This window comes from Panthera pardus, unplaced genomic scaffold (assembly GCF_024362965.1).
Source record: "Panthera pardus isolate Hobbes unplaced genomic scaffold, ASM2436296v1 HiC_scaffold_16, whole genome shotgun sequence".
NCBI lineage: Eukaryota > Metazoa > Chordata > Mammalia > Carnivora > Felidae > Panthera > Panthera pardus.
In genome coordinates this window covers 13,618,809-13,632,360 of record NW_026526721.1, presented here as the reverse complement: position 1 = coordinate 13,632,360, position 13,552 = coordinate 13,618,809, and the positions used below count along the sequence as shown (strand labels likewise).

General features: G+C 44.6%; 1 protein-coding gene across 9 annotated transcripts in view; it reads right to left on the bottom strand.

The window, feature by feature from the left end:
* Positions 1–13,552, bottom strand: part of TIAM1 (TIAM Rac1 associated GEF 1) — a 391,533-nt gene that overhangs the window by 108,710 nt on the left and 269,271 nt on the right. For all 9 annotated transcript variants that reach the window (XM_053903151.1, XM_053903146.1, XM_053903144.1 and 6 more), the window contains 2 exons: positions 10,710–11,157; positions 5,078–5,250 (listed from right to left, as the gene is read on the bottom strand). In XM_053903151.1, coding sequence (XP_053759126.1) covers positions 5,078–5,250; positions 10,710–11,157 — 621 coding nt within the window. The remainder of the gene's footprint in view (positions 1–5,077; positions 5,251–10,709; positions 11,158–13,552) is intronic.

Genomic DNA, 13,552 nt, shown 5'->3' with positions numbered 1-13,552 from the left:
CTAATGTATGGAACTGCTGAATAACCATGGTGGCACCTAAAACTATGATATATCAACTATACTTACATTTAAAAAAAAAAAATTTTAAGAATTATATGTGACTCACATTATAAAACACTTTCCAAGATGGTGGCATACAAGAAGGGCTCAGTAAAAGATGGCCGCTGATATCACATAATATTGTTATTGTCGTCATTGTTAGCTCTAGTTAGCTATTCCCTCATATACAAGAAATCCAAATAATAAAAAGTGATGCCAGATGCAGAAAAACAGTGGTCAATAAGCGATACAGAAGAATAGTTTCATGACTCAGAGCATGTAGATTTTTTAAATAGGATACACAAAAGCACTATCCATTAAGGAAGACCTGAGAAATGATATACATTAAAATTAAAAAGTCACAGGGCATCTGGGTGGCTCAGTCGGTTAAGCCTCCGCCTTCGGCTCAGGTCATGATCTCAAGGCCCGTGGGTTCAAGCCCTGCGTCGGGCTCTGTGCTGACAGCTCGGAGCCTGGAGCCTGCTTTGGATTCTGTGTCTCCCTCTCTCTCTGCCCCTAACCCACTCGCATTCTATCTCTGTCTCTCTCAAAAATAATTAAATATTAAAAAAAAAAAATTAAAAAAAAAAACGAATGCATACATTGACCCCATGACAAACCGATACCAATCCTAGGTATATGCCAGCAGAAATGTGGACAAACATATCCTGAACACAGACACAAGCTTACTCTAGCAATACTGCTCATGGTCCCTCCAAATTGGGATCAACCCAAATGTACCCAGGGACAGGATGCTACACAACCCAGGTAGCCTGGATCTGTTGCAATTTATACCCGTTATCCTGGCATAATTGTTTATTGAGCTGCCATATCTCTCAAAACTGGCTAGTCTCTGAAGTGTCCTGATGAGTTCATCAGTAGAAATGGTAGAGTAAAGGACCTCAAAAAACTGCTCCTCTGTGAAACCAGTAACATCAGCAAAAATCTTCAAAATTGGCTTTTTCAGAGCTCCAGCAATTAATTAGGTCTTGCAACAATCAGGTGCTTCTATTGGAAAAAAGCGATAGCTGAGTCTCAGAACAGAAAGGTTTGAGGACATTTTCGCTTGCCTTATTCCCGTCTTCATCTCCCCATCTCCACAAGCACGTGAAAAACAGCGGCCTAGCAATCACTGGAGGGGGCAGTGAGCTCCCACAAAACAATGTCCTCAAAGAATTGTCATCATTTGACATATGACAGTTCGCAGGAAACCCCCATTCACAGGGCTTGTTGCTATTTGACCTCAGAACTCACTTGTGCAGATAGTCATTACTCCAAGGGGAGTTTCTGAAAACTAATCAGGAACAACTGTTTAATATCACAGCTGCCTGAGACAGTGATGACAGTTGGGGCAAGAAAAGAAGCTAACCAAGAAACTTTTTTTTTAATGTTTATTTATTTTTGAGACAGAAAGACAGAGAGAGAGAGAGAGAGAGAGAAAGAGCAGGAGAGGGGCAGAGAGAAAGGGAGACACAGAATCTGAAGCAGGCTCCAGCCTCTGAGCTGTCAGCACAGAGCTGGACATGGGGCTCGAACCCCCAAACGCTGATATCATGACCTGAGCGGAAGTCAGACACTTATCTGACTGAGCCACTCAGGCACCCCGGGAAGTTTTTTAATAGCTGGGGAATAAGATATTCATAAGCTATCCATAGTCCAGGGAATCTAGAAAGTCATGTACATGTATAAGACTGTGCATACATTCACAAAACCCTAAGAAGGCCCTACCCTCACCCCTCTGGCTGACCTTGAGACTCTGTGCAAGCAGAGGTGAAGGCTAAGGCAAGTTATTAATCAGCCGTCTGAGTGTTGAAGACATAGAAGTCCTTGGGAAAGAATGGATGTCTAATCGCTTCCAGGCATTTAAGGAAATCTTTGTAATCATTTGCTGACTACTAAACTAACTGAGCAGAGACTTCAGTAGCCACACATCACAAAGAATAAATGTTTTATAGATTTCAGGAAAGGCACTTAACAAACAAGCAAGAGTCACAACAATCAACTACAACAAACACTGGGGGGAGAGGGGGGACCTGGTTTCAAGAGTCACCACATTATATTATTTAACATGGAGTTTTCAACCAAGTAGCTGTGAAACATGCAAAGAAACAACCAAACATGGAACACACACAAGGAAAGAAACAGTTAATAGAAACTATCCCTAAGGAAGTTCAGATAGTAGACTGCTAAACAAAGACATTAAATCAACTATTTTGAATATGTCCAAAGGACTAAAGCAAATCATGTCTAAGGAAGTAAAGCATAAGAATGATAATCTCACCAAACAGAAAATATCCATAGAAAATTAAAAAAAAATTTTTTTCAGAGATTCAAATACAAATTCTAGAGTTGAAATGTAGAAAAATTGAAGTGAAAATTTCACCAGAGGAACTCAACAGCAGATTTGAACTGGCAAAAAAGAATCAGTGAACTTGAAGTAGGTCAACTGAAATTATCCAGTCCAAGAAACAGAACAAAAAAAGAATGAAGGAAGATGAACAGTCTCAGAGACTTGCACTATCAAGCTTGCTAACATAAACATAATGGGAGTCCTAAAAGAGAAGAGAAATGGAAAGAAACCTATTTAAAGAAATTATGGTTGAAAATTTTCCAATTGTGGTTTAGACACATGCATCTAAACATCAAAGAAGCTCAAAGAATTCCAGGGAGAATAAACTGAAAGACATCAATACCTAGAGACATATCATAAGCTGTTTAAATACAAAGACAAAATTCCCAAAGTACCAACAGAGAAGCAACTCATCTAATAGATTTTTATTTTATTTTGAGTGGGCTCCATGCCCAAAGTGGCACTTGAACTCATGACCCTGAGTTTAAAAGCTGCATATTGTACCAATTGAGCCAACCAGGCGCCCCAAGAAGCAACTCATCTATACAGGGGATCCTCCTAAGATTAAAAGCTGATTTCTCATCAGAATCCATGGAGGCCAGATGGCAGTACAAGAATACTTTCAAAACACTGAAATAAGACTGTCAGTCGAGAATTCTACATCCAGCAAAACTATCCTTCAAAAATGAAGGAGAAATGCAGACATTTCCAGATAAACAAAAGTGTCCTGGCTTGGATGATAAGATCCAGATTTACTCTATCCAACTAGTAGCCTGCATGTGTGTCTGTGGGTGAGGAATGGCTTATAGGGTGCTAGAAATTTCTGTTTCTTGACCTAGGTGGTGGTTATGTATTCATTCTGTGACATTTCACTGACCAATACGTTTATGTTTTGTACACTCTTATTTTTTTTTCAATGTTTATTTGTTTTTGAGAGAAAGTGAGAGAAAGAGTGAGAGAGAGCAGGGGAGGGGCAGAGAGGGAGACAGAGGATCCAAAGTGGGCTCTGCACTGACAGCAGTGAGGCTGATGCAGGGCTCAAACTCACAAACCAAGAGATCCTGACCTGAGCCAAAGTCAGACACTTAAGCAACTGGGCCACCCAGGCACGCCAGATCATAATTATTTTAATGATGGAGGAGGAATAAGCGGAGGTCCTTTTTTTGTAATTTTTTAAAATGTTTACTTATTTTTGAGAGAGAGAGAAACAGAGTATAAGTGGGATAGGGGCAGAGAAAGAGGGAGACACAGAAGCTGAAGCAGCTCCAGGCTATGAGCTGTCAGCACAGAGTCGGATGTGGGGCTTGAACTCATGAACCATGAGATCCTGACCTGAGCCAAAGTCGGACACTTAACCAACTTGGCCACCCAGGTACCCTTTATGTGTGCTTTACCTCATTGATTGATTGATTGATTGATTGATTGATTTTAAATTTTTTTTAATGTTTATTTATTTTTGAGACAGAGAGAGACAGAGCATGAACGGGGGAGGGTCAGAGAGAGAGGGAGACACAGAATCCGAAGCAGGCTCCAGGCTGTGAGCTGTCAGCACAGAGCCCGACACGGGCTCGAACTCACGGACCTTGAGATCATGACCTGAGCCAAAGTCGGACACTTAACCGACTGAGACACCCAGGCGCCCCTTTACCTCATTGATTTAAAGAAAAAAAAAAAACAACAAAAAAACAGATGCTGTCCACACACAAATGACCACTTTATATTTCTCACTTTAACTGCCCAAATGCAAATAACTTAGGGGCCAAACCCAGAAACTCGGTGAAATAACCTATTATTCTTTCCCACGCCTTTAATCCAGCTCTCTTTTCTGCATGGAATATTCTCACTGTTCATTGCCCCAATTCATCCTTTAATATTCATGACCAGGCCTTCCTATACTACAAAGATCTATCCCTGTGTCTATCTCCCATGTCATATATGAACACTTTTGAGAGCACGAACTGTGTCAAAATCTTCTTGTTCTCAATAGCACCATGAGAAGCATGTAGGAAGCACAGACTACCAGTTGCAGGAATTTCTGCATTATGGAAATAAACGAGGGCAGCCTTCCTAACTACCACAGCAAGAAGTTCTGGCAGAATGCATCACAACCCACCAAACTCAAACAATTCCCTATAAAAGCAAATGTTAACCCTGCAGTGATTAGCAGGTTCGTTTTTTTTTTTTTTTTAAACACAATTAACACTCCAACTTCAAGAACACTGGGTACAAATTTCTGATAAGATGAGGAAATTATTCGGGTACAGCTAGTCATTTCTGGGAAGTCACTGTTTTATTTTATGAGTAATGTTAGAAGAGAACATTATGATGAAAAATTTTGACAGCTCAAATCATTTCTAAATTAAGGAATTCATCATCTTTTTCTGAAGCTCTTCACAAATGGTATTGAGACTACATTGACGAATCCTTCAACCCACGGCAAAGAGCGCAAGCCTCTCAAATTCAACTCACATCCTTCCGTAGGCTTCCCATGGAACCTTCTGGGTGACTTCTCTCATTTCTGAGTTCAATACAGATGTTTATTTTGTCATGGATCATTTTTTTGTTTCTATAATGAGCAGAAGATAAAAACCCACTAGAAAAGGAAAACAGGGTGGGGTACCACAGGCCGGAGAGGAAGATGTCTGGTTTGGAGGTTTGAAATGCCCATAGGGGAAGCGCCTAACAAACCTGAAAGAGGAAAGCATCACCCAGGGAATTGCTGAGGCAGAAGACGAAGTCCTTCTTGGGGTGTTCAGGTACGGCCTGCACGATGCTGTTCTCCACCCACACGGCATGCTTAGGGATGCTGTTGTGGTCTATTCCAGACCTACCATCGCTCTCATAGAAGAAGAGTGTGCACCCTGAGAAAACAAAACAGGGGTCTGCGTGAGTATTTAGCGCTTGTGCAACAAAAAAGTCGGTAGAGGAATCTATTGTCTGTGTCCCGTCACAAGGAAGAGGCTGGAAATTAAAGTGCGTGGAAACCGAGGGAGAAAAGAATGGGGTTTTGCTTGTGCTGAAGTCCTGGATGGACTGAGAGAAAGGCAAAGATTTTTCAATCACTGTTTCTCAGGCCACATGAGACTCCCTCATGTACGCCCTCAAGTTCTTAAAGACCCTGAATCTCTTAAGAGTGTTTCATCACAGGTATGCTCATAGGCATATGGGGGTCCTACAGCAACTTTGGCCAATGGTGGCTAGGAACCCAGCGCAACTGGTCAGAACTAAAACCACGGCTGTGTGAGGACCATCAATCAGTACTGGCCCACTGGAGTCCCTTCCCAGTGGCTCACATGATATACAACCAGGCAACACAACTCTGGGGGATTCTTGGCTAGGCCCTTGGAGGAAACAACTCACAAAACTAGCTTTGGGTGCTTTAAGGATAAGGAAAGAAATGATAGTTTTTTTATTCAAATATGTCCTACAGAATGTTCTCTAGAAATAAACCATGTCCTGTTCGTACTGAAAGAAAAAATGGCAGGCGCACATATGAAGGCCTGGGGCGGGGGGGGGTACTCAACACCTGGTCCGCACTTAATGGCCCTGTGAAACTAATGAGACAGAAACAATAAAAACCTCCCATAGATTTATGCCAAGGTGGCTTCAGTGAATGGCCTCCATGGTCTCCTTAACGTGAGGCTCACTTTCATAGTAATTACTACCTGAACATTTACTGTCAACTAATCAAAACCACATTCAGGGAAAGCGTGGGCCCCACTTTATGTGACTGACAAAGCCCCTGAAAGTACAATCTATTCAGCCGTAAGAGGGGTTTCTTCCATAACGTAAATTTGCGCATATGTGATTAGTAACGCAGAATGATGGGTATCGATGGAAAAGTCACATTAGTTCAGAGGCAATTTTTCTTAGCCCATAATATTTCACATTCACATGGTAACAGCTGCTGAAATGCAAAGTCCCCAAACACAGCCGAATACAGCACAGTGGCAGATGCCATGTCCAAGCACTGCACGAATTCTCCCTTGGCAGAGTTTCCCAAAAGCTTTCCTCACAAGTCCTACCGTATGGTGGTCCTAGGCTTTACGGTTTCTTCTTTCCTGTTCTTGTCTCGATAATCCAGGTATTTTGATTCCTCTTTCTACCCACTCGCGTTATATTCACTTTTTTATCTTAATTGTTTTAAGTTTATTTATTTATTTGGAGAGAGAGAAAGAGAGAGAGAGAGAGCAAGCATGCACAGGAGAGAGGCAGAGAGAGAGGGAGAAAGAATCCCAAGCAGGCTCTGAGCTTTTAGCACAGAGCCCGATTTGGGGCTCAGTCTCACAAACTGTGAGACCATGACCAGAGCCAGTATCAAGAGTTGGACGCTTAACCAACTGAGCCACTCAGGTATCCCATATATTCTCTTTTTTCTTAAAGGTGAAGTCCGATGTTTTCTATAGTATTTACTGCTAAAAAGTAAGATGCGAACTATGTGAATATTTTTAGCAGCGGATTTAGTTATCCGTCCATCCATCTATCTCTCCGTCTATCCAGCATTGGGTTAAAAAGTTGCAAGCACGTAATTGAATTACTTACCTATTGAGTAGTCTGCCCCAACCTTGTTTTTCCCATAATCCCTGTTATTGTGAAGATCTCAGGTCTTTTCAGAAACCCATGTAACACATGGCAGAATCATCTGAACCTATTTCTACTTCTTAAGCTAACACAGACTCAGAGATAAATATAAGAAAGAAAATGGAAAGGGGACGCCATTTTTCTCCAAATCAGAGGTTCTTGAAGTGTGGCAATCTTGCCCTTGAGGGGACATGTGGCGACGTCTGGAGACATTTTTGGCTCTGTCACTGGGTGTAGGGGGTGGGGGAGGAGGTGCCACTGGCATCCAGCAGGTAGAGGACAGGGATCCTGCTAAATATCCTACGGCGCCCGGGATAACACCCCACAACAAAGAATTTTCCAGAAAATGTCAAGAGTGCCCCCGTTACGAAACCCCGCTCTGATCTTTAGGACGAACACTACAGTCATGATTAGCAGATTGTGAGCAGAGAAGGAGAAACACAGCTGTACCGGAGGGTGAGGACAAAGGAGAAGGCCTGTGGATAATGGACAGGGGACATCCGCGAACCTTGGCACGTGCAAACATTGAACACTTTATACAGTCTCCTCAAATGGCTGTTTTTAGAATCTCCCGAAGTTGGTTTACAATCACCCACGACAGCAGGTGGTTAAAATCGGCTTTTCCTCTAATTATGTCCTTGCTCCAGTGAGGAGACGCACACGAAGCAACACATCCAGGACCCACACGCTCCCTGAGAGTCCACCGGCCCTCAACTTCACTCGAGCGTCATCTGTATGCTCGGCAGTTGTCGACAGAGACACCCCAGAGGTTCGTGCTAAATGAGATCTTTTTTAAAAAAAATTAATTATTCTGTCTAAAGTGAAAGAATCTTTGGAGAAATCTACCCCCACGGCTCCCAGGTGCTCTGCTTTTGATTTCATGATATCCAAGGGTTGCTAAGAAAGAAAGAAAAAAAAAAAAAAAAAAAACCCCAGCAGCACGTTGTGCCTTTGAGTGGCAAGAACGAGCCGTGAGCATGTCAATATATAATGGGAACCCGTCAGGATTAAGAAACGAAGGACTCAGTGGCTCTGGGTTCTGGGCCTGGATCCTGACAGACTGTGTCACTCAGATCTGGGTCACCAAGAAAGTGAAGGCTCCCTCCTCTAATGGGCTCCTGAGCTGGGCTCCAAAATGCCTGCACGCTGGCTTCCGGGATCATTTATTCTCTAAGGGAACGGCAGAAACAAAACAGTTCCCTCTTCTGTGTCCCAAGTTAAAAATCACCTAATTATTGTTATTCTCTGACACGGACACTGGTGTTCTCGAACTTAGTGCCAGAATGATGTGGGAAGCTTGTTTCACACGTACATCCGGGGCCTGTCATGGGCTGAATTCTATCACCCCAAATTCCTATGTTAAAGTCCTAATCCAGTACCTCAGAAAGTGGCCATATCTGGAAGTAGGATTGTAAAAAGAGGTCATTACAATCAAAAGAGGTCATACGAGTGAGCCCTAATCCAATCTAACTGCCGTTCTTATAAGAAGGGGGAATTGGGGGGCGCCTGGGTGGCTCATTCGGTTGAGCGTCCGACTTCGGCTCAGGTCACGATCTCGCGGTCTGTGAGTTCGAACCCTGCGTCGGGCTCTGGGCTGATGGCTCAGAGCCTGGAGCCTGCTTCCGATTCTGTGTCTCCCTCTCTCTCTGCCCCTCCCCCATTCATGCTCTGTCTCTCTCTGTCTCAAAAATAAATAAACATTAAAAAAAAAAATTAAAAAAAAAAAAAAAAAAGAAGGGGGAATTGGGCCACAGACAGGCAGAAGGGGAAAGCCATGAGAAGACACTGGAAGAAGACAGCCTTCTAGAAGCCAAGGAGGGAGATGGCAGCAAGCACCAATCCCACTCACACCTTGATTTCCTCCGGCCTCCAGAACTGTGAGAACATAAATTTCTTTCGTTAAACCAGTCGGTCTGTGGTACTTTGAGACAGCAGCCCTAATACAGGGCGGGGGGGGGGGGGGGGGTGGTGTGGGTGTGCCTCCATTTTTCTGCAGGAATGCGGCCCCGGTGGTGACCACAGGGACTAAGATCACGCTCTGGGAATAGCTGAGCAACAGGACAGAAGGAGCCTGGGACCCAGATGACTCAGAGGAAGGAGTCACCACAACGACTTCAGACGGTCTACCCCTGGTAGATGGGAGGGAAATCAGTTCCATCTTGCTTAACACGTTGTCACTGTGGGTCTCTGTGACATGCAGCAAAGCGTACAGTCTAGTTAACAAGCTCCCATCTCGTCTCACCAGGCGGTGAAGCGACAGTTGGCACCGATAGTAATGGGGCCAGCCTACACCTTGCTTGTCCTTCCAGGATTGGCCTGCGCACCACCACAGACTCCAAGGCATCCTGTGCCTCTAGGACTGGGTGTCCCCGACACCAGCCACAGTTGATGCGATTGAGTATGGAATGGTTCAGAGTGTGTGCCACATCTGGAAAGCCCAGGCTCCCTCCTGCACTTGCCCTTCATGCCTGTTAACCTATCTAGCCTGTCCTGCCAAACCCTACCCCTGTTTCAAATGGAGCTTGTGACAAAAAGTCTAAGTGGCCTTCAAGTATTCCTTTTAAGACACAGAGCTCAGAGGTGCCCGGGTAACTCAGCCAGTTAAGCCTCCGACTCTTGCTCTCGGCTCAGGTCATGATCTCACGGTTTGTGAGTCCGAGCCCCGCATCGGGCTCTGCGCGGACAGCGTGGAGGCTGCTTGGGATTCTGTCTCCCTCTCCTCCCCCCACCCCCTCCGCCACCCCACCCGTCCTCTCTCTCTCTCAATAAATAAGTAAACCTAAAAATTTTTTTTAAAAAAGGCACAGAGCTCACAAATGCATTATGACTTTTATACTACTGAGACACGTGCAGACGTGCACAAGAGCATATACACCTGCTTCAAAAGTGTATATTCAATGTGTGACTGTACAACAGTGACTTTTCACAAACATATGATGGCTCAGACATTCTATTATGCATTAGGTCAAACCTTACGAAATCAGTGATATTCCATCATTTTTTTTTAAGCCTAAAAACATAGTAATTTCTTGGGCTTCAAACTAATGACTTTGCCTCTACGACAGTCACTTCAGGGGGCACTCCAATGCCTTGAATAATTAAGAGAAATTTTTTTTGGAACATGTCCCTCGAAACTGTCATCCCAAGCAGCTGTATATAGGAGGAAACTGGGTTAGTGATGCTCCTCTAGCTTAAGGGTGAAAAAGTGAAGAAAACAGCTGGTGGGGAGGCCGGGGTGGGGAGTTACTAAATAAGCAAGGAACATAAAGTTTCAGTTAAGTGAGATGATTGCATCCCAGAGATCGGCTCTACAGTCAATGATAATGTAACATACGCCTAAAAACTTAAGATCTCACGCTAAGTATTCTTATCACAATAAAAAAAAAAACAAAACTGGTTAAAACTGATACAAAATAGGGGCGTCTGGGTGGCTCAGTCCGTTAAGCGTCTGACTCTTGACTCTGGCTCAGGTCATGATCTCACGGTAGGTGCGATCAAGCCCTGTGTGGGGTTCTATGCTGACAGTACAGAGCCTGCTTGGGATTTTCTCTCTCTCTCTCTCTCTCCCTCCCTCCCTCCCTCCCTTGCTCTCTTTCTCTCAAGAAATAAAGAGTTTTTTAAGCTTTAAAAAAATTGGTATAAAATACAAACTCCACGTAATTAAGAAACATCATGTGCGCAGGTGCACCAAGGACCGCCGGTGCATCACGCTCCGGGGGTGCGGGGCTCCCGCTCCTACCTTTCAGGGACACCCAGTAGTGCTTCCACTTCCTCCGGGTGGCCGACTCCACCTTCTTGTTCTTCTTGTGCACCAGGAAGTTCTTGACGGCCAGCGCCCCGGCCTTGCGCACCGTGCCCTGCGCGGCCGTGAGCAGGATGTCCGACTGGCCCGGGGAGCTCAGGGTGCCGCTGCTCTGCTCGTCGCTGTGCGCCGAGCCCGCCTCCTCCAGGCTCTCGCTGTTGGTGGTGCTCATCTCCAGCTCCCGCCGGAAATTCTCGTACACCCCCTGGCGGGCCGCATCCCCCGTGGAGCTGCTGCCGCTGTCGCTGCCCACAAAGGCGCGGCCGGTGGGGGGCGAGTAGCTGGAGTTGGTGGCATTGGATCGCCTGGACAGGAGGTCCGTGTCGGTGGTGGCCCCTTCGATCCCGCTGTCCGCAAACTCACTGCCCTCGCCGGCATTAACATCCTTGGGAGCCGAAAAGGGAGAAAAAGAAGACGTACATCACGCAGAGAAGCAAGCCACAGACCGTGTGGCCGCAGGGCTGCGCGAGACCCACGGGGCGCTGCTGCTCCCACCCGGTCCTGGACCAATGACTCCTCAAGCCCCCGACCCACGCGAACCTAACCTGCCCGCAGAGCGGCTCAGGAAGACCACCACACCACCCTGGCGTGAATCTGAACAGGCTGAAATGTTCAAGAAACCTATGTATTTAAAAACAAGGAACGTTCCAGAGAACTCACCATGTATCTGACTTAGGTAATTAACTAATTGGCGAATCCACTACTGAGCTTCTCCCACCACCGTGGCTGGGCGCCCCTCATCAGTCTGCCCGAAACTCCAGGAAATTCTGCAGGCTGATCAGTGCTTGCAGAGGTGGGGGTTACAATGGAGAACAAGGTCTTTACAGCTAATACTTTTTTTCCCCTCTTTTTTTTTTTTTTAATAAAGAGCCTGGAGTTAGGAGTCTGTTTTGTAATGTGGGGACTAAAAAGATACCTAGCATACCGCCTCACCCACTCACCCAGCAAGGGCCCATGTCCCACGAGCAGGCAAGAGTCCTCATGCTGGAACCAGCTTCACTTCTTGAAAACAAGCAGCCTCTCACCCTGCATGGAGCTAAATAAGTCTGTGGGGCCCACAGCTCCAGTACAGGCTCTCCAATTACCTTGCCCTTTCAAAGCCGGGATGCTAAGAGCCCAAAGCAAGCTACTCACTGCCCCCGGGCCAAGTGACAGCTTGCGGCAACTGCCAGTGTGGGGGGGTATCAATTCCCAGTCTGAAAACATTTGGAACTTCCAAAGCACAGTCCCTGCTCTCAGGTTGAACACTTCCGGGACACAGACAGGTCTGTTCTTAAATCAGAGTCTTAACTGCACTAAAGTGCGACCGGCATATCCATAAGCAATAATTAAATAATGGTAGTCATCAAGGAAGGATAATGACAGCACTATTGGACAGGACAGCTCAACAGTCTCACGGATAAGAAGTCAGACTGATTTTTCTCAAAGGAAGAGAACAGGAACAGGGGTCTGACATAGTGGTATAGAAGGTAAAGTAATACATGCTTTGGGGATTTAACCATTTTTTGAGCCTTAAGTCTCATAAGCATCTAATTATGGTTCGAAAATGTAAAAACTGACAGTTCTGGGTTGGCATAAAAATGAATGCTTTGGGCTCAAATATTTGCTGAGAGGCAGTGGGGCCGGATGAACCAAGCCACAGACGAGCACTGTCCTGCATGAAGCCCAGACAGGTGCTGAGCCCGGATCTCTAAGCATCACAGGCAGTTCTAAGTTAGGGCCTCAAAGTTCACTTCACCTTCATCGTGAATAGATACTAAGTGAACAACTGAAAGATGGGCGTAGCCAGATGTGACAAACAGGAGACCCAGAACGACAAATGCTCTATGATTCACTCGTGTGGAATCTAAAAATATTGAATTCAGGGGCGCCTGGGTGGCTCAGTCGGTTAAGCATCGGACTTCAACTCAGGTCAAGATCTCACGGTCTGTGAGTTCAAGCCCCACGTCAGGCTCTGGGCTGATGGCTCAGAGCCTGGAGCCTGCTTCCGATTCTGTGTCTCCCTCTCTCTCTGCCCCTCCTCCGTTCGTGTTCTGTCTCTCTCTGTCTCAAAAATAAATAAATGTTAAAAAAAAATTTAAATAAATAAATAAATTTTATATATATATATATATATATATATATATATATATATATATATATATATAAGAATGTTGAATTCATAGAGCAGAGAGTGGAACAGTGGCTGCCCGGGGGTGGGGGGAAATGGGGAGATGTTGGTCAAAGGGTACAAACTCAGTTATAAAATTAGTAAGTTCTACGAATCTAATGTGCAGCATGGTGTGTGTGTGTGTGTGTGTATATATATATATATATATATATATATATATATAGTGAATACTGTATGTACACTTGAAATTTACTAGGGGAGCAGATCTTAAGTGTTTTCGCCACAAAAGAAAAAAGGTAACTGTGTGAGGTGATGAATGTGTTAATTAACTTGATTGTGGTCATCATTTCACAATGTATACATATATTAAATCATTATATTGTGCACCTTCAAAAACAACAACAAAGAGAACTGTATGCAAAAGGAGGAAAATACGTAACTTTATAGTGGATATAGCTGCAAATGCTATGTCAGCCAGGTGTTTAATGTTAACTGGGAACCCTCTCTACTATCTACAACTGTTCTGAAAGAAAGAAAGAAAGAAAGAAAGAAAGAAAGAAAGAAAGAAAGAAAGAAAGAAAGAAAGAAAGAAAGAAAAGAGAAAAGGAAAGAAAGGAAGAAAGAAAGAAAGAAAGAAAGAAAGAAAGAAAGAAAGAAAGAAAGAAAGAAA